General features: G+C 37.9%; 1 protein-coding gene and 1 long non-coding RNA gene across 4 annotated transcripts; both read right to left on the reverse strand.

The window, feature by feature from the left end:
* Nucleotides 1–1,130: 1,130 nt before the first annotated feature.
* LOC111267537 (uncharacterized) lies at nt 1,131–23,614 on the reverse strand. The gene is made up of 6 exons (XM_022845816.2): nt 23,602–23,614; nt 23,283–23,439; nt 22,318–22,409; nt 20,163–20,313; nt 19,826–19,942; nt 1,131–2,705 (listed from the first exon to the last, which is right to left on the reverse strand). The coding sequence occupies exons 1-6, from the start codon at nt 23,612–23,614 to the stop codon at nt 1,310–1,312; spliced, it is 1,926 nt and encodes a 641-aa protein (XP_022701551.1). The 3' UTR covers nt 1,131–1,309.
* LOC111267778 (uncharacterized) lies at nt 8,263–17,557 on the reverse strand. Of its 3 annotated transcripts, XR_002684817.2 has the most exons (5): nt 15,749–17,557; nt 14,113–14,241; nt 12,911–13,882; nt 12,059–12,176; nt 8,263–8,468 (listed from the first exon to the last, which is right to left on the reverse strand). It is a non-coding gene; the product is annotated as an uncharacterized LOC111267778 (long non-coding RNA). The 3 variants fall into 3 exon arrangements; XR_015313918.1 differs by lacking the exon at nt 14,113–14,241 and having other exon boundaries at nt 15,749–17,556; XR_015313915.1 differs by lacking the exon at nt 15,749–17,557 and having other exon boundaries at nt 14,113–15,160.

Raw genomic sequence — 23,614 nt, forward strand, 5'->3', positions numbered from 1 at the left:
ATCGGATAGACTTTGACCACAAAGATAGACGTTGACAAAATGGATCATTCAAAATTTGAATTCACATATCATTATATATAGAATTATGTGCTGGTAGTGGGCATGATAAATGCAGATCAATACATGAAGAAACTGTCTTGCCCTTTACTCGCAATATACATTAAGAAATGCTAGGCTTTTCAATATCACCGATTCCGGCATTAGAAAATAAATGCCTCCTTTAGCTTATTAAAGTAGAGTCCCAAGGGAGTTTGCTGTCGTGGGCAAACATTGATTGCCTATACCTGTAAATATCCCATTCGTCTTCAAATATCAATTTTGAATTCCTTTTTTTTATAAACATAATGAGCTTATAGTAGGCTAAGTAACTGCTTGTCATTTACTCTCCCAGAGTCTCTGGGTCTTATTATATAGTTTTTCAAAAAGCTCGCTTAAATTGGCTTGCGAAATTTACGAAAACTTTGTGTTAGAAATCATCAAAAAATTATATACGTAAACGAGAGAAAACAAGAGAAGAAATATCAGGCATTATTTGAACTAACACTAGTGACCCGGATTGCACTTCGATGAATGTTGTCACTCATGCATAGGACAAATGCTGGTTGATCTCGGCACTGTTCTAGGGCCAACGGGTCTACATACAAGACGCATGTATGATTAGATAGATGTCGCTGCACTGTTTTTCTTCACGAGGCGCTTGTACTTATTATGCGGTTTGCACGAGATAGTCGACATTAAGTTTCCCGCATGGATTGGCCGGCGGGTGACTATGTAAAATGACTCTTACTAAACTTTAAACATCTATAATACCCTATCCGTATCGATTCGAATACAATTTTCTCTGAAATCCTGGTACGTTTTGTGTATCTATTACGAGCAGCTCATCCACACGCAACGTTTCCCAATAGAGCTTTTTTAAAGAGTCTGCGATGTCAATAATCAGGACCTAGCCTTGTTTATATGAAAGCTAAAAGCTCTATGCGCCGTGTTAGGTAAATTGCTTTCACAAGAATATCAGATACTACCTGAAAAAAATTAATACTATCATAAAATAGTATCCATGTTCGACTAATAGTAGTTACCCTACCTGTACGGCTACGGCTAACATACATTTGGATCAATATGCTGAATATTTTTTCAATACATATAATACATTTATTGCATTAAATATCAGAGCAAAAATAATTGTGCGTCAGCGGTTAGTACAAATCAGTAGTTGCATTATCTCTACGGGCATGCATCGCATATTATCGCAGAAATTGTGCCACTGTTTTTGGTAATCAGGGCCATAGGACCAAATACGAAGCATTCAGTCTGAACTGGGCTCCTCCGAGTTACTATCTTCGTCCAAAATCACCTTTTCTAATTGGCTTTCTGCTCTGTCTGATTCGATTTCTGTTTTGTTCACACGACTAATCTCGTTCCGCCTCTTAAGGGTCCCTGTAAATTGGGGGTGTCGTTTTTCGTGCCTATTGAGATCACCGATCCGTAGAAACGAGGTGCTACAGTAGCGGCATTTATGGGGTTTGACTTTTAGATGGGCCATTTCATGGACTCGTCTGTGCGCTGGTTGTGTGAAACGGTCGGTACAATATTTGCATTCGTAAGGACGTTCACCTGTATGGATCCGCTGATGCCTGGTCAGGTCGCCGTGTTTACTGAATGTCGCCTTACACTTATCGCATTTGTGTGGTCGTTCGCCCGTGTGTCCACGCTCATGAACGATTAAGTTACTGCTGCCAATGAATTTGGCATCGCAGTAGCGGCACTGATGCGTCCGCTCCCCCGTATGCGTGCGTGAATGTTTAACGTAGTCCGATCGCTGAGTAAATTTTCGGCCGCATTCTTCACACGCGTACGGCTTGATGCCATCGTGCAGGCGTTCATGACAAACCTGGGCATTACGATCGGTAAACGCTCGGTCACAGTGCTTACATTTAAATGGCTTGATTCCACGGTGAGCGTTTTCATGCGTCTGTAGATGCGCTCGACGCTTGAACGCTTTCTCACAGAAACTGCATTCAAAGGGTCGCTCCACATTCGATCTTGCTGCTCGATGACGCTTCTCGCCTGCTAGTTCGCTCGTTTGCCTTGTAGCATTTTTCAGCTGCTTCGTAGGGTCGAGATCTTCTAAATCTTCTTTTTCAAGCTTGACACTTATCAGGTCTTCCACAGCTACTTCAGACACCTCCTTTTTAACCCTGCTGATCACATCCTTCTGAGAGTTGCCGGAGGCTGCCGCCAAACTGGATGTTAGCTTTTGCACTTCTTCGTTTTCAGCAATTGCATTTACAATCAGATCAGCGGTCAGCGTCTCCAAATCAGACTTCACTCGCGAATGATGATGAATTCGTGGCAAACAGTCTATGAGAACACTAGATCGCTTACTATCCTCAATTTCAAATTTAATTACTGGCTTAAATTGAAGCCTAGTCTGAGTCAACGCAGAATTGCTCGTTGAGATGTCCCTATGCAGCTTGCCTAGCGCTTTTTGCGATCTCGCTTTCAAAACTTTCACCATATTGATCGTACACGACACGACTCCCAATCGCTGAAAACAAACCAATGAGCTCTTTTTGAATGGTGTTAACCAATTGTACATCCAAATGTTAAGAGATCCCGGAAAGAGCAGTGGTAGTGCCCTCTCCCAACAAAAGCAGAATTTCTTAGTAATGCTCTTGTTGAGGTGGCACCCCCCAAGTATTCACAGTGGGGTTGTTGTCCCATATTGTCGCGGCTAAAAAGACAACACAGGGCTGGTACCGTACAAAGCCCGCACTCATAATAACTAATCATGTTTATTGCACTCTGATTTGTACGTCTCAGGCGGCGCGTCACAATTACCTAGATCAAGACACATCACTATTTAACTAATTTGAAGAATAAATTCACGCAGGTTGTACCTCATAAGTTATTAAAAATTATTTAATAACGCATGCGAGTGAGTCATGGACTATAATTGGGCAGTCCAAAACGAGAACAAAAAACAACACTGAATAAAAAGGGAGACGGTTTGTATTTCTGGAGCACAGTGAGCCAATGAGAATTAGCGGGTATCTTCTGCCTGGATCGTTGTGACGTTGCAAACGGAACTTGTTCTGCGAGCATTAGATTTACGCAAATGTCTTATGAGATTCATCGGTGCCGACTGACCATGATGTACCGCGTGTGCGGCACTATAAATATAATATTATACAGGAATGTGTGATGAACGATATCATAGATAGTACAGTATTGAATATCCTGTCAGTTGCTGCAAATATTCGATTTGATAAAGGCATCTACGTTTAGTCAAAATACTACATTCAGATGGAAGAAACGGTAAGATGGACTACACAATCCAATTAGCGCGGTGAATTTCAAAAAGACTGAAAGCAAACCAGTAGATTATGACTAATCGAATCTCCATTGAAATCAGACCCCCAGAAGTTGAGCTCTGATCCGCTCCCGAAAGAGAAAAAGAGCACGAAGCAAGTAAAATTTCTATTAATCCAAGTTCCAGAACTACTGCTTATCATCTATCTTTTTAAAAAGTCAATTGTATATAATAATTTTAGGTCGCTACTATTGGAAAAGTGTTCCGCCTCAAGCACGAATCAAACTTGTCTTAAGAAGGAATCAGTCTTATTTCCGTTGACTTGGTGTGACGTATGATGAACGATAGATTGAACGGATATTTCTGCTCTCTCGTTATACTTCAGCATTATCATATATATTCTAAATGATGTTTATATGATTTTCTTTAAATCGATAATATCGCCTTAAACAAATTTTATCTGTTAAGCTTCATAGGCAAAAACCATAAAAGACAGCACGGGTCAGCTATCTGTTCAGTGGCATTGAAGATGGTGGGAAAAAATGATAAAATTGTATGCATAAAATCTGTTAATTTAAAAACAACCAGCTAACTATTGCATTGAAACACCTTGGAGAAATAACATTTAAGGGCCATTGAATAATCCATGCCGCTAGCAAAACATCGACGCGTTTCCTATGAAGAACTGATAAAACGCAATTAAAATTTGGAATAAAATGACGCTGAGAACTGTAAAACAAGCGTCAACACAAGAAATACTTAAGGCGCTAAATCAATGGTAGACGTGCATAAATGGCGGTAATGACAATTTGCTACAACACTGAAATCGATTAAAAGGCAATGCTAAATCATATTCAGTAACCGTCTGTTGAGGGTACGATAGTTTAGCTTTTCATTTATGTTATAAACCATAATGTTGCGATTTGCCACCATCGTTTCATACCTATCCATAGTTATATTTTACAAGAATCTCATTGCCATACAATAATTGTGATCAAAATGGACGCTGTGTTGTATCACTTTGCTAACGGGAACATCTTCATGTAATATTTCTTGCAGAAAAACCGGTTGGCAGAGGTAGAACACTGCATGGATTAACGACAAAGATGAATTGTAGAAGCATTAGAGCACTGGACCATTCAGTTCTAAGTTTTTGTCTAGAGCTCCTGGGGCTGTGCGGTATTCACAGCAGTGGTGGTATAGTATTGAACAAATAGTGTCCGCTTTGAGTTGAAAAGGGCAAACGCGTCAGAAATTTGTCATTGTACCAGCTTAGGTTCCAAGGTCCGAGGCAACTCTTAGTTGCCCAATCTTCTTTTGGGCTGTGCAAATCACTTAATATATTCTCTAAAATGCGTCCTACTCCAACGATTGTAACCTAATTCTGTTTTGGAGATCCAGCGGTCAACTCGAACGGAGACCTCGTGTCAGCCTTACCTTCAAGGTAAACGTACGACATTAAGTTAACGAAGTAGGATGCACGTCTGGTGCGTTCCGATGCTCTTTTAGACGGCATTCGCGACCTAATTTACGGTGGAGAACGGCTAGAAGCGAGCCATACAATCACCCTTTTGTCCGCGTAAGCGTATTGTTTGTTTTTGAATAAACATGAATTGAAGATGAATGAAAAAGTTTACTAAGTACTAGACGATTTTCGTGTATTTGAGTCGATACCCGGTGATCAATTGCCGATGGCAAACTGGGCATTTCCAATGTACAGGACCATATTTTTGTTCGTTGTAGAGATTAACAGTAATTTAAAACTAGCTACATGCGTCACCGTATCTCGTAATGAACTGGAACAGATCTTGAGTCCGATATGAACACTCGCAGGATGATATCATAGAAGTAACTGTTTTATACGATTCGTTTTTTTTCCCTCTATTGCGATGAAAATCGCCAATTTTTTTTATATGTGGTATATTATTATTAACCGTAACGTACACTCACTCGATAATTCAGCAATTTACAAGGTGCGTGCTTATGGGTGAACTCTTTTGGGTGCACGTTTGACTTAATGTTTCCATCGCGAGTGTCGTCATCAACGATCACAATCATGTGCCGCATTTTCTATTGCTGGGACTAGTATTGCTAATTAGATACAACATGATATTGTGTTTATATTTCATCGTACCAAAGTAAATTAAATCAAGAATCGTATTATGTTACTAGCACAGAACGTTCATACCACTTTAATTATGTTTATGAACTGATGATTTGTATACATTCATTTATTAACTAAGAACAAGTCTGGGCATGCTGAAACCCACCAGTGTGGGCTATAGCAGCTTTATTGGATATACGTATATATATATATATTCTGGCTTCGTTTATTGAATGGTTCGACAGGTGAGTGTCAACTAACATTCGAAGATTGTCTTTACGTTTATTGAGTTTATATCGAAATGTATGGCTGGCCTAAGTTGTACGGTAAAAATGACACAAGTAAATATCAGATACCCCTATTACTAATTAGCAATAAAATCATATTTCGGTGAAATGATACTAACTGAAGGAGTCTCCTCGATTTGAATAGTGAAAGTTCCATCAACAAATATCGGTTTATGAACTCAGACGATGCTCAGTGCTTCATCAAATTTGTTCTGCCATAGTGGTCATTAGTTAATCAAGCTGCCTTTTTTAAAAATTTTCTATTTATTTAAAATTTTCTTTCTAAAGGTATTTTATGAAAGCGAATTTTGGGTTGTCAAAGAAGTACTGGCTTCAAAATTATGCCGAACGTTGTATAATGTAAAATAATATTATTAAATAAATATGCGCTGTTTTAGTGAGTGACCTTCTGCCATTTTTCTAGTATCATACTACCATCACTCTAGAAATTCGGTCACTTCTATAGTGACAAGTGATTTTTACGGTCCTCCATTCAAATCAAATTAACTCCATTAAAGGAGTTTTCCAAAGACCAAAACTGATCATAGTCGGATAATAAAAAAATCCGGAGTATACGGCGGATACGTTGAAATTTCCCATCGAAGTTCTCTCAGTTCTTGCCGAGTAGCTTAATGTGTACGTGGTCCGGCATTGTTACGGTGGAAAGCAACGTCTTCTCTGTTCATTGTTTCTGGCCGATTTTGCCCGATTTAATCTTAATAGTTATTGACAGCAGAGGTCCGAATCAATCTTTTTGCCTCACGGCAGAAACTCATAATGCACGATTCATTTCCGACTCCACCAAACACATGCCATCACTTTTTTTACCACGAATTTCCAAGTATATTTTTTCATTTGCACATTATTGTCGTATGTGGTTTATTTTTCATTACCGGTGATCCTTCTCTTTAGAAACTTTTGCGTCGCTGCTCGACCATGAGGGGCATTTTCCAAATCGAAATTTCCGGAAAGAAGGCGTAAGAACCATAATTGGACTGTTTCTTCCGATAACGCATCTTGACCATAAACAGTACACATGTGTTTCTACGGACCCAGTCAGTAGTTGTGCCGTTGACATAATAAAATTGCAAAATAGACTCAATTTTCGCCGACATGTCACTCATCTTCGAGGCACTCTACATTAGATCTGGATGAAGGCGTTCCAACAAGTTCACTGCCAAATCTCAGCCTTCAAAGGATAACTTGACGCAACGCATCTGACCTAAGATATGTAACCTTAAGGGCATCTAGGAAGAAAGACGGTCAACACTTTTTCGAGCCAGTATTTCCAGGTTGATGATATCAAAATACGTACAAATACGTTTAGATTCCGTCTGAAACGATATAAGGCTACAGCCGCTCGGTACAACTGCCACGTGGTAGTCACCTGTTAAACGTAACAGATCATCTTGTCGATGATTTGTAGGTCATAGAACTAATTATTTGTTTGTATTCACCGTAGTCAAAACACAAACTATATACGTAATCGATTCGGTTGACGCACTTGCTCGGAACGGACTTTAATCGTCTTCCAGCCGCCTGCGATACGAACACAATCAAAGGATCTCTTACAACCCGTATGATAGTACCCCTTTGTACTGTCGCAGCTTGTACTCACAATGTATTGTGACTTAAGCAGATTGCAACAATGTTGCAATGTACATGAAAAGAGCTCACAATTCATATAATGAACGATTATTAAATATTACTAGGATGACCAAAGTGGGATTAATGCTATTTATGGACAGGTGCAACATGGCATATGTTTGGTAAAACTCGCACATGGTGGAAAATTTCGATTCACGAAACCATCAATTCATGGATATGATAATACCTTAACAAAAAAATAAGGGCTCGCTTATTGACAATCGCCTAATTGGCAACCACCAGGGCGCGTCAGTGACCAACAGTATTTTATCTTTTGTTTGATCTCGTTAAATCGTCATTACTCTGTTCAATGCCAAGTGGATTGAACGTAAAGTATCCGTTCGGTTGAAGTGATGCGGCGCAAGCTTCACATCTACTCTAATTCGTATACGAACTTTTATGGAAGCGCCATTTTGACCCTCGCTTCCTTCGGTTGCCTTATTGTTCGGGTCAAATTCAATCAATTTAAAAATGGAACCTTAAGGCTTTTAACGTTTTGGTAAATCACTGCATCAACACTGTGAATATATGCCTGCGCATAAAATGTTTTACTGCACTAGTATTACTAATGTTGGTATGATACGGTACGTAATTAACTGTTGTATAATGAAGATCCGATCACGGCGCGTAAATGTGTTATCTGCTTTTATTTGCATATCCCACAGACACACACGCACACGACGAACTTACATAAAAATTACGTGGATACATTTATAGATTGCTGCACCGGAAAGCACGTTTCATCTAGCGTGTGTCTTCCTTTGTACGATATATATATATATATATATATAATTGGTAATGGATTTGTTATTACTATTACAATAGTAGGATAGTGTGCCTATACTTCTACGCTAACGTTGCCGTCAACATTTGGTAACGATATAACTTGCTGCTGCTACTGGGGTGACAAGCTATCCCGCCAACTATACACATATATTGAAGTGCGTTGTTTTCGCTCTTTATAGGGTCTAACGTTTGATCCTTCTAATTCGCTTGCAACAATGCAAAGTGGAGGCTTCCTCGTATCGCTCTGGTCCAGGGCGAACTGTTCCTATTGCTGCTAGTAGCAATCAATGGCCCAACGGATGTCAGTCGCCATCGCAGCTGTCGACCGCTGGAACATATGGAATGCGATACGTAAACAATCCCATAGGACATATAATAGATATAGTAAACGGCTAAGTAACCGTACGATAACAGTGAACATACGAGAATAAACGCTCAGCGTCTGCTGTATAAGTTTTATGATTTTTATCGCGCGCACGTGAGGGCGTAAGTCAGAAAAGGCGACGTAATCAGGTAAAAAAAATGCTTACTAAACGTAAAAGTGATGTTTTCTAAAAACTATAGTCGTGCCTTATTTCGATTAAAATGATGCATCTATTCGCAAACCCGCAAATATGTGTCTTTCGGAAAGTTATAGCTTTTAGGTTTTCTCAAACTGTCTTGCTTTTTGCCCTAGGTTTTCTATGACAGAGTGACATGGCCTTTTTTTTTTAACGATTTTGGCGATAGTATTGGCACAGAATAGAGAGAATATAGGGCCGCTGTGGCACTTGCTGTTGCCTCAAAAACGCGATGCTTTTTTTTTCCAAGCTTTAACTAAAGTATCCAGGATAATCTTAACGTGCCTAACCGTAGCGAAGTTTTCTTTTTATCAAGAAGCTGATGTTGACTGAACTGCTTATAGTCATTGATTACGTTTGCTAGCTACCGCGTCCTGAAGTTGGGAAGAACTGTCGTGGCACGTTGACCCCGTGGGCACTAATGAGGACCCTTTTTGGGCCGACACTTTGCCGTCAGCTTGACGCGACAACTAAATTCTATATTATTATTATTATAGGTAATTAACTCAAATAAGCAAATAGCACGTATTTGCTTTGATAGCAAGGTTAATAATTATGCCTTAACGAAATATCAGATTTTGTTTAGGAAGAGCTTGGTGAAAAATTGAACCGGCCATTTGATGTTTCATAGACGTCATCATAGCAATAAGTGTGCCTGAAAGCGAGAGCCAATAAACAGTTATTGGATTAAGTAAAGTAACTTTCGAGTACAGAACGTCTTAAAAAGATGTCTTTCCTAAATGCTTATTGCTTTCATTTCAGATTGTTCTAGGTTAACATTATTGCGCCGAAGGCGGCATATTAAAAGTATGATATGATTCCTTTTCTAGCGAGTCTATTAGTTACGAGCAATTGACTACTTTTGTACAGAAAGCCGGTCGTGCTTTACCAGCAAAGAGGTAATTGTCAATGCGGGTGAGTGGTGCTTCAGCTGCGGTGCGGCTGAATCTGTTTAGATAAATCTTTGTGTTAGTAGGACTTTATATAATTTATCAAGTGCCTTTAGTGCAAAACTTGCTAGTTTCATGCCGTATAATGTGTAAATAGAGTACTTCCAACGAGTATATTTCTGTTATTATAAAGACCCTGTCTATTTCTCAGAGGAGAAGTGGCCACACTGAAACAATTCAGAACCAATAGTTCCCATACTGATTAGCTAAGGCTGAGACGCTTTATGTTCACTAACTCGTAGAAGTTCTTCATCAGCCCATTACCCTACAGTATATATAATTCAAGCCTATCACTCTGGCAGATTTGTGAACCTTCAAGCTCTACCGAGACAGGCGCAGCCACTCTTGTATCAAAAAGAATATCAAAAAAATAACGCTTGGGTTCATTATGCTGTTTAAGCTACAATTAATATCTATTGAAGCTTGTAATAAATGCCACCAGCGAATTGAGCTTAAATTAATTCAATTGTACGTTCATCCATCAGTAATGTTTACGGCTTCCCTTGTATCGTAACTGAAATACGGTAAATTCCAATTTAGTGTTTAGTGTTCTATACCGTTAGGAAGCCTCTACCAATCGGCTCAATAAAGCCATTGTTGCGGTCTTGTGTAGATTATCGAATTTTCCTCGAGTTCTGAAAAAATTCTACGTACAAGATAATCTTTGCATCACGTTTTGTCCTATATCAAGAAAGCGCGGGATATTTCTTTCGCCTATTTCGATGCACCTATACCTAACAGGCCGTAGGTTTACCGTCTTCATTGATTAGCAGTTATATTACTATCTTTTTTTAAAAATGACTCAGCATATCTAGGCTTATTATCCTCGCTAAATAATCGCTGTTGTTCTTCAAAAATCAAGACGATTCACGTCTAAGTATAATAATAGGAGGGGAAATGCGTTTATTAGGTCGAAGATACCATTTTTTGACCCAGGTAAGCATTTTCATCCCGGTTCGCTTCAGCGCCTTTTTTATTTGGTAGAAGACGCTGAAGAAGAAAATGCTATTTTCAATCTGTTCCAACTGTTGAAACCGTTTGAAGCCTGAACTCTAATAACAATCAAGTTGTCCAGAAAAAGCGGGTAGCTTAACAACGGTATGTGACAACTGACCATCAGCTGACCGCGTATTAGAGAAAGCAGGCCATTCAAGGAACAGCCACTATTTGTATACCAATGTATTATTTAAATACGAAAGCCAAAAATTCGGAGAAGCCTTTTTTTTTAGTATTGTTAGAGCATTATTGGCATTAAGATAACTCCAATAGAAGTCTACCTTATTATTATAGCTAATGATTCGTTGAGCCGATACCAGCACATATACGCCGATTCTAGAGCCATACGATACTTGAACGATCTATCACTCAATGGATATAGGGAGCAGTTTTTACTGTGTGCCTAACTTCCCAAGAACAAAACGCTTTTTGCATAGCCTTTTTCATGACATGGCAAAAGCCATGGGGCGATCTAGACGACTTTACAGCTCTGTAGTGTTATGCACTTATGATGTCTGCGGCAAGAGACGTTTGCCTGTAATTCCATTCTGTAGATTAATTGTTTGAGGGGGCTTGGCACGATTTGTGTACACACACGAAAGGGCTGCGTGTACGATTGTGTCTATAAGAAGCTTCTTAATCTGAAAGTGGCTTCATGACTCTGGCGCTAATGTCACACCACTGAGCTACAAAAAAAAGCTACAAAATATTCCTTAAGTTAATTTTTCAACAAATGTTTTTCCTCCAACATATCTAAAATCTATGCAAAACATTATCGAAAATGTTTTATGCATAAGACATTGTTGAATTAACACATGAGTGTTTGAATATTCCTATTTTTTTGTGATTAAGGTACGTTCTAGGTCTTCGACAACTTACGTTGTCGTTGTTGTTGTCGCCTACTTTACACTAGCGTTATACAAATACGTTGCTATATTTGATTCATATTCTAATATAATTATAAGCATGCTCTGTATATGTTTTTAATTCGTCGTCTAACGTCTAAGCGGACCCTATTCACTAGTGTACGACGGTATTGTATTACCGTATTATTAGAGAAAGCTACCTATGTAAGGGAAAATATTTATTAATGGCTGATTAATTAACCGTTGCTATCTGATAATCTGATATATCTGATTTTACATTTTCTATTTACTAGGTAACAACAATATAGTTACCTTAATATTTGCCTCATGGCCTTGGCTAGCTTTTTCTAAATGGATAGCCAGAAACAACCTTACTTAACTTTACTTACTACCATCATTGGCGATTCATATTAGAACGTATATATGTATAGATTATTTGAGTTCTACTGTCAAACGATATCTTAACAATTTACTTAACACTGTCGAATAAATCCGAATATTGATTTGGTTCCTTTGTTATAACTCGAACGTGTTTGCGTGTCTTACGTCAGAGATCACTGCGAGAAAATCCGGTTACGCTTTACAGAAGTAGTCGCAAACGATTCTTCAGCGTTCGTATTTTATGCGGAAGTAAGTCGCAATCTTATCAGGGTTCAGAGACACGCTGTAAAACAAGCACGTATTTAACATTAATGGTAGGACTTGTCTGTCATAGTCGGAACTGTTTCGTAAGTAAGCGCATATACATGTACTAACAGATATAATTTCTTCATCAAAAGAATACACGTAAACAAAGCTATAATAGCCTTGGAATCGTGGTTACTTTGTTACGTTTAATCTATTATTGGCTTGCCACAATCTAGTTATCTTTCTATTCCGCTAAAATATCCTCGAAATTATAATAGTAGCCTATTGCATTTGAATAGCTCTCCCGTGCGATATCTCTATTTCCTATTGAGTTTCATTTCCACGGTATTTATAATTGTCTGATAATTTTCGCAAGAAACACAACCTTTCATTTTCGCCGTAATAGTAGAAGAAATTGCTTCGATGTTCCGTCTAAAAATTAAACCTTATCCTGATTTTACGAACCTATTTTTCAAAATAAAGATTTAAGGAATTGTCAACGCTTGAAAAACAGATCGCCTCGTTTTAGATTAGCAAAATTGTATATATTGAAAAAGATTTCGTCGATTAGCAAAATTAAGGACAACGACAGCCCAGGATGAAACGATCGACCCACAAAATTCAGATTAAAGCAATTATTCCTTGTAGGCCATTTCGGGGGAGCAAGTCAAGCAGCAACCATAAACATTATATTATATATTAATGCATGATATTAATACATAGAGGATTACTTTTTAGTTTACGGGCTATATATTAGTATTCTTAATTCACCTGTTCTTATTTTGTTTTGTCAGAGATCCTTCTATCCTGGGCGTGACTCACACTACAAAGGGCCCCAGAATTCCATATTCAGGGCAATTGTCGATACAGCTGCTTTTCTAAACTCTGCATTTTAGATGATAATACAATGAGTACATACTTAAGCAGTGGTGTTTTTTAGAATATTTACTTTATAATGCACTCGATTCTGCTTCGATTTGGCATTCCTGAACTGTGCCAGTACGGTACTTTACAAACGAAATCTAGCTATCAGTTTAGCTATGTTGTCACGTTAGAACAAACAGAAAATAGGAACAGTATACATCGACCTCTATTTTGACTTCTGCGAAGTTGTGCAGTCGTTCTTTGGGATACACTTGTAGGGCTATAAGATCGAATCACGATGTGCCAAAAATCACATGCCATATGAACTCACAAAACAACTCTCTCGTAGATAGATATATCTGTTGTAAACGGGTCTGATATTCTCTAGTGAGTATTACGCATATGGTCCAAAAGACGTGAGTACGCATATTAGTAGGCTGTTCTAGACGCTATTGCTTTGTCAGGGCACATTGGACGACAAGTCCCAGTGTCCCCTTGAGCTGTTGTAGCATCAGTAGCTCTTTGTGGAACAATAAATATCGGGCATTCAGGGATATTTTGCTGAAAATAATCCAGGCTAAAATGCTGCCAGTGAGAAAAGCGACTGTGGACGGGCGTGCTTCTCGTAGATTTTCTTCCTCATGCTTTGTATGTTCCTGCCCCAATAATACGTTAGCTGATTGTAGTTACGGACCAATAGCGGACGGTCGAATCGAAACTATCTTACACGGCACGAAATCAGGTTTGCCCGTTGTTTGACGCTGCCGCCTTCACGTGCTCTAGTGCAAACGCCAAGCACCAATGCCATCGGTTGCAACGACGACTGACAGAGCTGTCAGTCCATAAATCGCCTGAGCTTTCGGAGAATTGCAACAAAATCTAATCGAACAAACAGAAATCGTTATACTTAATGTTTAATAGGTCCGTATTACTATATTCATCTAGTGCACTTCCATTGCGCATCCTAGAAGTGGGTGAATCTATACATACTACAGATAGAGATCCATAACGTTGAAACGATCGTACTAGGATACGAACAACTTGTATTAACATAGTACATTCTATGTAAACTGCTGAAATAAGCAAAAAAACCTGACTGACAAGCTTACCTCAAGCATACGAACTTGAGACAAAACCCGTTTTTGACTGCTTACCCGCGATCGGTAAGATTCGTAGGTTTTATCATGGGCACGCTCTGTACATTATTTCTGTTGTTGAATGTGCCACTGACCAAACAGCTATGTGAAGCAGCATTTGTGTGTTAGAACAGTACAATCCCTCCTTCTCCTTTTACCAGTCGTTGGGTACCAGGGGTTATTTAAATCAACACTGCACTTGACAGAAGTTCATTAAAACAATTTGTTTTTCCGAGAAGGAGAATAGATGCTATCAATCGTGGTAAAAATAGGTGCTTACTCGTGTGAAAATATGAAATAGGGTGGTCAAGTTGCAAGTATGGCATGTTACAAAGCAGACGCGTTACAGCGAGGATATAAATCATCAGAATTCATCTTCGGCTCAAAATATGCTTCCTACCGCGTTAATGAAATAATCGTTGAGCTTCACTCTCCAAAAGCAATTCTACAGCTTTGCACAAAGATTCAGGACAGATCTTTAAGGGATATCAATATTGAAAATAGCCGCAGCAATATACACAGTCCTCAATGACGCAGAAGATGTAGCTTTTCTTATTCACACGAAAATTCTGCAGTATTTGTGTCTTTGGCGAGGATCGAAACAGGGCTAGGCTAGACTAGCCTATAGCCTTTCAACTGGAGATTGAGGCTCCAAGCCTTCATGTTGACACATAGAGTATAGGTAATCCATAGACTTTCAGCAGGGATACTGAATTTGCAAAGCCTCAGCCCTAACAAATGCGAGCGTCAGTTTGTTTTATTTTCTAATAGGTCCTATCCGTAATTAAAAAGAAAGTACGTCTTCGCATGCTTTACTCAAACAAAGCTTCCTCATTGTAGAGCACATACAACGCTTCCTTGGCGATACCACAGGAATCTAAAATTGGAAATTACAATACAGAGCTACCGATAGCACACTCTTCGTTTGAAATTGATTCACGCTGGTTAGCATGGACTTTTCATTCTTCTCGCATTTTTATTTTTTGCGCATGTAAAGCCGATTCTCTTTTTGTATACATATATTAACTTACTCAACATTATATATTGCCGGATAAAAGTATTCTCTCAATATCAGTCCTTGAGCTTCACAGCCCCTTGTACACTCCCTAACATCGGATTCCAGTCCAACTCTTCAGTAACCTGTCGTTTGTAATTAAATCAGTATTTGTACAGCAAGAATATTTCAAATTAATGCTTTTGGGTATTCTCTATTATATTAATGTTATAGGAAAGAAATTACGCTTTTTTACGTCAAAGAGGAAATTATGTTGTTCCTATTCTTAAATATCATAAAAATTTTATTTAACAGAACTTTGGGCTTCGTAAACTTATTAGCTTTGATGAACTACTTTTTAGCAAACAATGACTTAAACATATTTTGCACATTTGTCGTGGCTTGGACCTAAATTTGAGCTTGTTAGGATTCGCCACTGACGGTTACCTCTGTTAACATTAATACACACACTTACTTTGAGATTAACCTAAACAAATTATGACTAAACGAACATGGATAATCGTAGTATGCTTCTTCTAAGGCGAGCAAGCGAGCCGCAAAATAACACGTTTTATTAGCTAATCATATACGCCAATATCTAAATCGCACACTAACCGCTGTCCGTACAAAGAAAAACTAATAAAATGATTCTTTACATCTATTCTTCTATGAAACATAAGAAAACCGTTAGCAGACGTTTTTTCCACAAGCACTAAGCACGCGGCGGAATACAGATATTGCTCTTTACGTCGAGACCAGTCGTTTCTCTCATTGCGCGGTCCGATCATCATTAACGTCGCTTAATGTACAGAACAACTTAGGTGCACGTACACACGCGAGTCTCCCTAAATGCACAGCAATCTTCCGATAATTTTATCACTTCATTGATGTCACTCAGCAAGAAGCTGGCAACGTTGCATCACCTTGTTAGTAACTTGACACAAAGATGCTGCTTAAATCACTGCAAATCCCTCAGCATCTTATTTTATTGATCGATTAGAATTCCGTAGTAGATTAAGTATTCATAGCTTCGTTGAGGCGCCAATGTATTATTTAGTCATCATCATTTCCAAATTCCCTTACATTATTATTCCCGATACTAACTTTCCAAATTAAAAATCAACTAAAAACAAGCCTAAAAAACACCAATGTATTTTGATTTGATTTTTTCTCGCTGTTACTACTTTGAGAACTTAATGTGATGTCAGTATATATACCAGTAAAGAAACGGTCTACTTATCCAGTTCCTCTAAGATTTCGCTAGCCCCATTCATTTCTTGGTTGAAAATTAAAGAATGAAACACGAACAATTCAAATTCATAATCATTTCGTTTTTCCTTTGTTTTTTTTTTGTTGAAGCCCAAGTTATACGTGCTTTGCAGATTTTTATATCAAGATACTTTCTTTCTACCATGATATTTCCTCTTAAGTCACTTGAGTATTATTACTTACTTTAGTATTTAACGATGAATCGCGTTTTGTAATGCTGCTTATAATGTAGTTCTACTATCAAAATACTCTTATAATACTTGAACCATAGCGGTTTAAAAGGAGATTAGTTGCTCGTTCTTAATCTTAATTCGCGAATTTTTCGTAAAGTTTGATTTTTTCTTCATATTTATAAAGCACATTTGGAACGATGAGTTTATCTCATTGTTTTGGGAACACATTGTGAAAGATTATTGACGTGAAACCAGATGCATAACTATAGAATAGTTTATACGTAGTTGTCTAATGAAAGAACACTGGGTGGTTTGCAGCTGTAACAGTCATAACAATCATAGTGCACACTGCGGTGACTTCTTATTTGTAAATTATTAGTAGAGATCTATTTATTGGGTTATATTGAGTTGAACTGAAGTTACAAGTCATTATGCCTAATGAGACAAAGGGATGTCTGGTGCGTCCATCAAAAATTTATCGACCGGTACCTTGTTTGCATAATGATATACTAGATACTCTAAGCATGATGGATTTGCGTACAACACTACGAGACCTCTGATACTCGACATCGTTATCCGCTACTATTTGAAACAAAACTCATTTTGTTTCAACTTTTCAAAGATCAACAGTGGACTATGTAATCTCACTGATGGTGTACTATAAACATTCTATAATACATATTCGATAAAAACCTATGGCTGCATCTAGCTTGTCTTGAAATTTTGATAGGTAATATTTCCGATATTAGAACCTCATTTATAGCCATTTTATTCCTTTCGGAAGGTTTCATTTGGTATTGTAACTCTTTTTTTCGTATCGGGCATTGTATCAGTGCTTATTTCTTAGGCATAGTGCCTATACGATTCCTTCTTGCCGCAGTCTATATAGCATTATTACTCGGTTATAGATAAATTATTTCAATTCATCATTTTTCTTGTAATATGGCCTCGAAAAAGCGGAAGTTTCCTAATAAAACGCCGCAACACAATATTAGGTAATTTTATATTGTATCACGGTATTTCACATGCTTTAGATTATTATCCGTGCAAATATTCTGTACATATTAAATATATCCTTATCTGATCTTAGGTTGTAGATGACCATGTTTGAACATCTTGCCCCTACCATTGTAACTTTCCGCTTCATAGCACACAGTTCATATTTAAACATAATTTAAATTATAAATTGTAGACCAAGATTAATAATGAAACAAAGGAATAAAGGTGGAAATGAAAGATTAAAGTTGTTTCGTTGTCTATAGCGCTTTAGGTTAGGCCACCGGTAGAAGCAACCGGCGATGTGCCAAATACTCTTTTGTAGATATCTTCATTACCCTATTATTCCGGGACCCAACTGGTATGTCTTGACGACTTTTGTGGGAATTAGACGGTTGTAGCCAACGTTGTAGTTTTAAGTATTCAGTAAACGAACGTGCGAGACAATTCGTCGCTGACTCTGTATTCTTTTAAATATCCATTTTAGCGATGACAGCGATTGGATGCTCGGCTCTGTTCTGCCAAACGTAATCTAGCGCTATTGGCAATAGTTTGTCTTTCTTCTTTTTAGGATTTTTTTTCATGGTCAGAAAAGTTCCTACTGAGTAACTGGTCCATGTACTGCCCTCGATTAAATTAATTAAATCATTTTCACTGCAAGCCAAATTTATCACACGTTACGCGTGCCCGACTGTGTTCTACGATAGCGTTAGAGCTATGATCATTTGTGGCCATTAACATTTTCACCAGCAAGCTTATAAATTTCAATTGACTGTTTAAGCGATTGACATCATAAGACGTTTTTAGGGAAAACTACCCCAGAAAATCTACAAGACTTCCACCCCTACGCAGGTATGCATATCCTGTTTGCGGCGCATACGGTAAAAAATTACTGGTAGGAACTACCGGTTATACCAGACGGCGTCGTCGGCAGACCAACTGGTATACTCCTGCTTGAATCTTCTACCTGTAACCATACCTATACGACTGTAATCATACCAAAAAATCACTTGATTATTCCCCGCGATCGAAAATGGATTAATACGAGATCGAAAGGTGCTAGTATGAATTAGAATACATCCGGCCGTATCTTCTACAGAATCCAGTTTAGTGTATGACAGCCTCCATAAGATAACAGCTGGTTCAAATGGTGAAGAGGAAGAACAGACTCGATATAGAGTCAGGCTTAAATGTACAGCTTGGAAAGCATAGGTTTACATTTAGGAGAAAAGTCGACATGCCACTGAGAAGTGTTCGTTTATTTATTGTTCCACATCTCTTTTCTAACTTTAACTTGCAAAATTGAAACTGAGAGTCGTCGTCATCATCAGCGTCAACAGCATAATGATTTTTTTGTGCTTGAACATAGGCTGATTGATTAATTAGCTAATGTAGCCGGTATTTTCGTTGCATCGATAGGGCCCACTGTACATATAATGCAATCGTCCCGAAAAAAGTAACCAGGTAACTTGAACTTTCCTCGAAATTTTATTCTGACGGGTAGCGTAATCAAAGGTTTTCAAAGAAAATGTCAAGGAACGTCATAGGGAAAAATTTATTTGCGTATGATATAGAGAGTTAAAATACTATGTTATAAGGCCATAGTAGTCTATTCAAGCCAATGTGAGTTTTAGGTATGGTTATGAAGTTAAAATGAGAAACTCCTGTATGAAAAAAGAATCCAATATAACACAATATTTTAAGTAATAATAAAGACATCAACAAATAAGGTGCCTCCTAAAATAACGGAAATTCGTAGCAAATTCAGGACCTAACACTTTATTTTCATGACCTACTATCGTCTGTGCGTGGAATTCACTGAAACAACAGTGTAATGACGGTAGTAAAAATACATAAGGATCTCAACAATAGGCGGGCAGGAAAGAAAAGGCAAATTGTACTAACCCGCAAAACTAGTGCAAATAAATGATCTCACAGTCAACTAGGTTATATATAGATTTCGTGTAGCAGAACCTCAAACCTAACAGACCATAAAACTTGACTCATTTTCTATTCTCTACTGTATTTCTCTCGACAATGAGAAACGACTGTACGTATTATTGAGGTGGGCAGACATTTAGAAAGCCCCTTGTCAAATTGACTTTAACATTGTTCTCAAATGCGTTCAATGATAAACTAGTGGTAAGCAGATGGCCAGTTGTTGATGAATATCCTTTTTCCATGATCTTCATGTGTGGCCGTACAGCTACCATGATCTCGGGATTTGCGGTACAGACTCAAGTGGTAGAGTTACACAGGTCCCATTGCCGTCGAATTGACATCGACCGAAATCGCCCTTCTTCGTAGACAGCTTCGTACATGGGCCGCGAGATGGCTCTGGCAAGCGGTGGCATAATCGCAAATCGTACATCTATAGGCAGACAACACCCAAATAAAATAGATAAAAATTGTTAATTTGGAATTTAGCGGGTGAGTGTATTGTACTGAAGGCGCTAAAATTCAGTTGTGTGCCTACGGTGTTATCATAGTTATCGACTGCATTAAAGATACACCTTATATATAAAACTAATTACCAAGCGAAGTTTCACTACTTAATTACCAACTAACTAACCAATTACTATATATATTACCCGTAAGGCTTTTCGCCACGGTGACGTCGAATGTGCTTGTCAAGGTTACATTTGAAAGCTGTCGTGTACGGACATAGTTCGCACTGAAACCGCTTCACCTGCGACGAATCCTCAAAATTCTGGATATCCACGGGCGGTATCGAAAGTAGAACTGAAAAACGCAATCGCACAAGGTAGCCAAATTAATCGGGTTTGCCCACACCTAATACTACCTTTGTTTATTAATCTATCGACATTTTTATATTCTTCAATGATCTTTATTTTTAAGCTAAAAAACCATGTGCATCTATTTTTTGACCATTTAATGTAGGCCAGAACAAAAAGTCTTATCTGGTTCAACTTAATCAATAATGATTCCACGCTTTCCTCGCTGAGGGATCGATTAAATCGTGAGGGGAACGCTCAACCGTTTCTTCTGCGCATTTGCTAATTACTAAGCTACAACGAAGAACCAACGAAAATTACCGTGAGCATATCTGGAAGAAGATGTTTGGATTAGAGCATTACCTTTATTGATAGCAAACAACTCATACTGCACTTTTTTACACAGAATGAAACATACTGACAACTAGAACATCGGACTAAACTACGAAAGAGTTATACCGTTAGCTTTTATTTCTTCATAAAGTGCAGGATATATTAATATTTGTAAAATGCAAGTACAATTGAATTACAAAAATATCGCTCCTTTATATAATAATAGATTACTGTTTTTTTTTCTTATGGTTGTTGAATGTTGCGAACTCTGACATTTCTATCTGTCATTAGTTCGATATGTCATTTTTGCATTAATTCATTTTGATGCGAAAGCACCCATTGTATATACATATATTTCGTTATATGCGTTCGTTAGTTCTAAATAAACAAGCTTTTGTATGTAAGTAGACATATTCACATCGAAGATCACGATTTGTTCTCTTTAATGAATGATTGTTTTTTGTTATTTGCCCTAATAAATAGTTTTTTAAAGCCTCAATGTGACGTTGCAAATATCCTTAGATAATTATCAGACCAGTGAAACGTCCCAAACGCCAATTTGTATATAAAGCAAAAAAATTATTTATTTTCACTATTAGACGCTGGGCAAATATGCCTCTTTTTTTTTTAAATAAAGAATAGACGTTTGTATTCTGTTGTTCCTTTATTGAAACAGCGTTTTTAATACACTGTTAGCTCGGGTTATGGAAAAGCAGTTAGAACTGGACTTAAACTGGCCTGTTGGTAATATTATGCGATGATTAGATGCAATGGAACATATCGTTTGAAATCGGGCAGCGTTGAACTTTTACAAACCAGTGATTTGTTCGTTTTTTTAGTCAAAAAAGCTCTCTTCCTTAAGGCAAGGAACAACTCCAGAAGTATTTGACTTAAGACCTAACTTTACGTTATTTCAGGTCGATTTCGAATATTTGCTCCTCTCTTAGTATGTATACTTTTATCTCATTATAAAAGTAGATCCATATGACGAAGGTACTGAGCAAGCTCATTTCATTTGAGTACAGTGAATACGATCTGCGGACAGAGCTGTCTCTCCTGATCTACATTATACATTTGACTGCGGACATTGGTCTTTCGATTTAAAATTAATATTCATAATTAACGTTAGATTTATGTAATTATTCCAACATAGATCTATATATACAAAGCCAAAGGACGATAAATACGCTGCCCTGTAACTCCAGAGTTATTCAATCAGCGGTGGTTTATCGGCAGAATCCCGAATTCGGACATAAAACCGCTTAAGAATATATCTTCTATAGATTTTCTAACAAGATTATTGATCTCCTCGCGTTTCGAGTCGGGCAAATTTAGCGCAACTACGACTGCAGTATTTAGCGCCAACGAACCATTTAAGGACACGAAGGTAATGTAGCCGAGTACGAAAGCCTGAGGCGTTGAAAGTGCTCGAAACCCTCCGGGTGTCTCGACTGGTCTTCAACAGGTAGGTTTACTAGAGGCTGAAGACGTTGAAGATTCCCTAACTCTCGATTTGCCTCGACTGACTTTCAGTACAAGAGTTCAAAGATGGCTGGAGATTTTCTAAACTTTCTACAGGCCTAGATTGTCCCTCAACAGAGGGCGCGATCGGCGAGAAGAATCGTTGGCGGTGGCTCAAGTTTCCAATATGCCTCGATGGTACCTCACCAGAAGGCCTAGCTGCAGAGGCCATTACTTTTGTCGTGTCTTCGCCGAAAATGCGCAGACAAATTACTCGGACAGGCTGCTGTGTAGTTGCATTGAGAACACCTAGAAGCACCAGTCAATTAAGTGAGTATTTTGTATCGGTTAACTTTATACATTTAAAACGAGATATGTGCCATAATAAAACGAGGAAAGGGACAAAATGAAATTTCGACTAAATTTGTCATTAATTTCAGCACACGCGTTCAGATCTATATTATCATGTATATAATGAAGTATACAAGGTGAATTTGTGGCGTTGTTCGAATTATTCGCTGCATTAACCTTATTATTGCTACCCGTTGTACTTCCGTTGGCCCGTTATCTAGCCATTTTAAGTGAAAACTACTCTTCGAAACGCTATGTCAGGCTAATCAAGAAACCAAAGAAGGAAGTATGCTGATAGTTTTTAGAAATGTTCAATCACTTCCAAAGGAAGAACAATTGTACGATACAAAAGAAAAATAAAGAAATATATTTGTTTTCTTAAAAATTATATTTTGTGTCTGTTGTGTTGACCTTGACTAAAACTAAGTGACGACATTTTACATATTCTAAAGCGCCGCAAAATTTACTTCCTAATCTTTAACATGAAAGACCTTTATATTTCTACGAATAGCAGAATTTTTAGCAAAACATACCAGCTATTGCACTTTTTTGTCAAACCAAACCAACCCAACATACAATAATTGTTACGATTGTCTTCTGCATAGAAACATTCGTACTTCAGTTAAGAGTATTTTATTACTATTATTATCATTGTATAATATATAGGGTCAAAGGATTAGAAAAGGCAGTCCGGAAGAATATTAATATGCTGCTGGAAGTATTGTATCATCATGCGTTGCAGTGAATGATCCTCAAGCTTTAGTTTGCGATTCGTCAACAGTAAACTTTCGCGTTCGACTAATTTAAATAAGTTGTTGATTTTAAACATACGCATACGGCTTTTCGCCCTTATGCCGTCGGACATGTTTATCGAGGTTGCACTTGAAAGGTGAGTTGTAAGGGCAGAATTCGCAACGAAATCGTTTAGCCTGGGATAAATCTTCGACAACGGGATTGTCCGCTTCAGCCGCCGGTATAGAGAGAACAACTGTACAAAAAAAATGTTTAAATGAAGATTAGACATTTGATAAAAATTGCAACGTAGTAACTTTGTATTATTATAATTCTTAGCTTTCATCAATTGCTTATAATATAAAATTCAATCCAACAATTATTATGGAAAATTATTTACAGTAATTTTGTCATATGCGTAAGGTTAGCAT

The sequence above is a fragment of the Varroa jacobsoni genome, unplaced genomic scaffold (genome assembly GCF_002532875.2).
Source record: "Varroa jacobsoni isolate VJ856 unplaced genomic scaffold, vjacob_1.0 scaffold_126, whole genome shotgun sequence".
Lineage (NCBI taxonomy): Eukaryota > Metazoa > Arthropoda > Arachnida > Mesostigmata > Varroidae > Varroa > Varroa jacobsoni.

Bases quoted from the DNA above. Each gene is read 5' to 3' on its own strand.
- LOC111267537 (XM_022845816.2), bottom strand. The intron at 20,314-22,317 runs AGGCCTTCTGGT...TGCGTTTTTCAG, and splicing joins AAGTAATGGCCTCTGCAGCT to TTCTACTTTCGATACCGCCC. The intron at 19,943-20,162 runs GTAATATATATA...GTCTGCCTATAG, and splicing joins CGTGGCGAAAAGCCTTACGG to ATGTACGATTTGCGATTATG.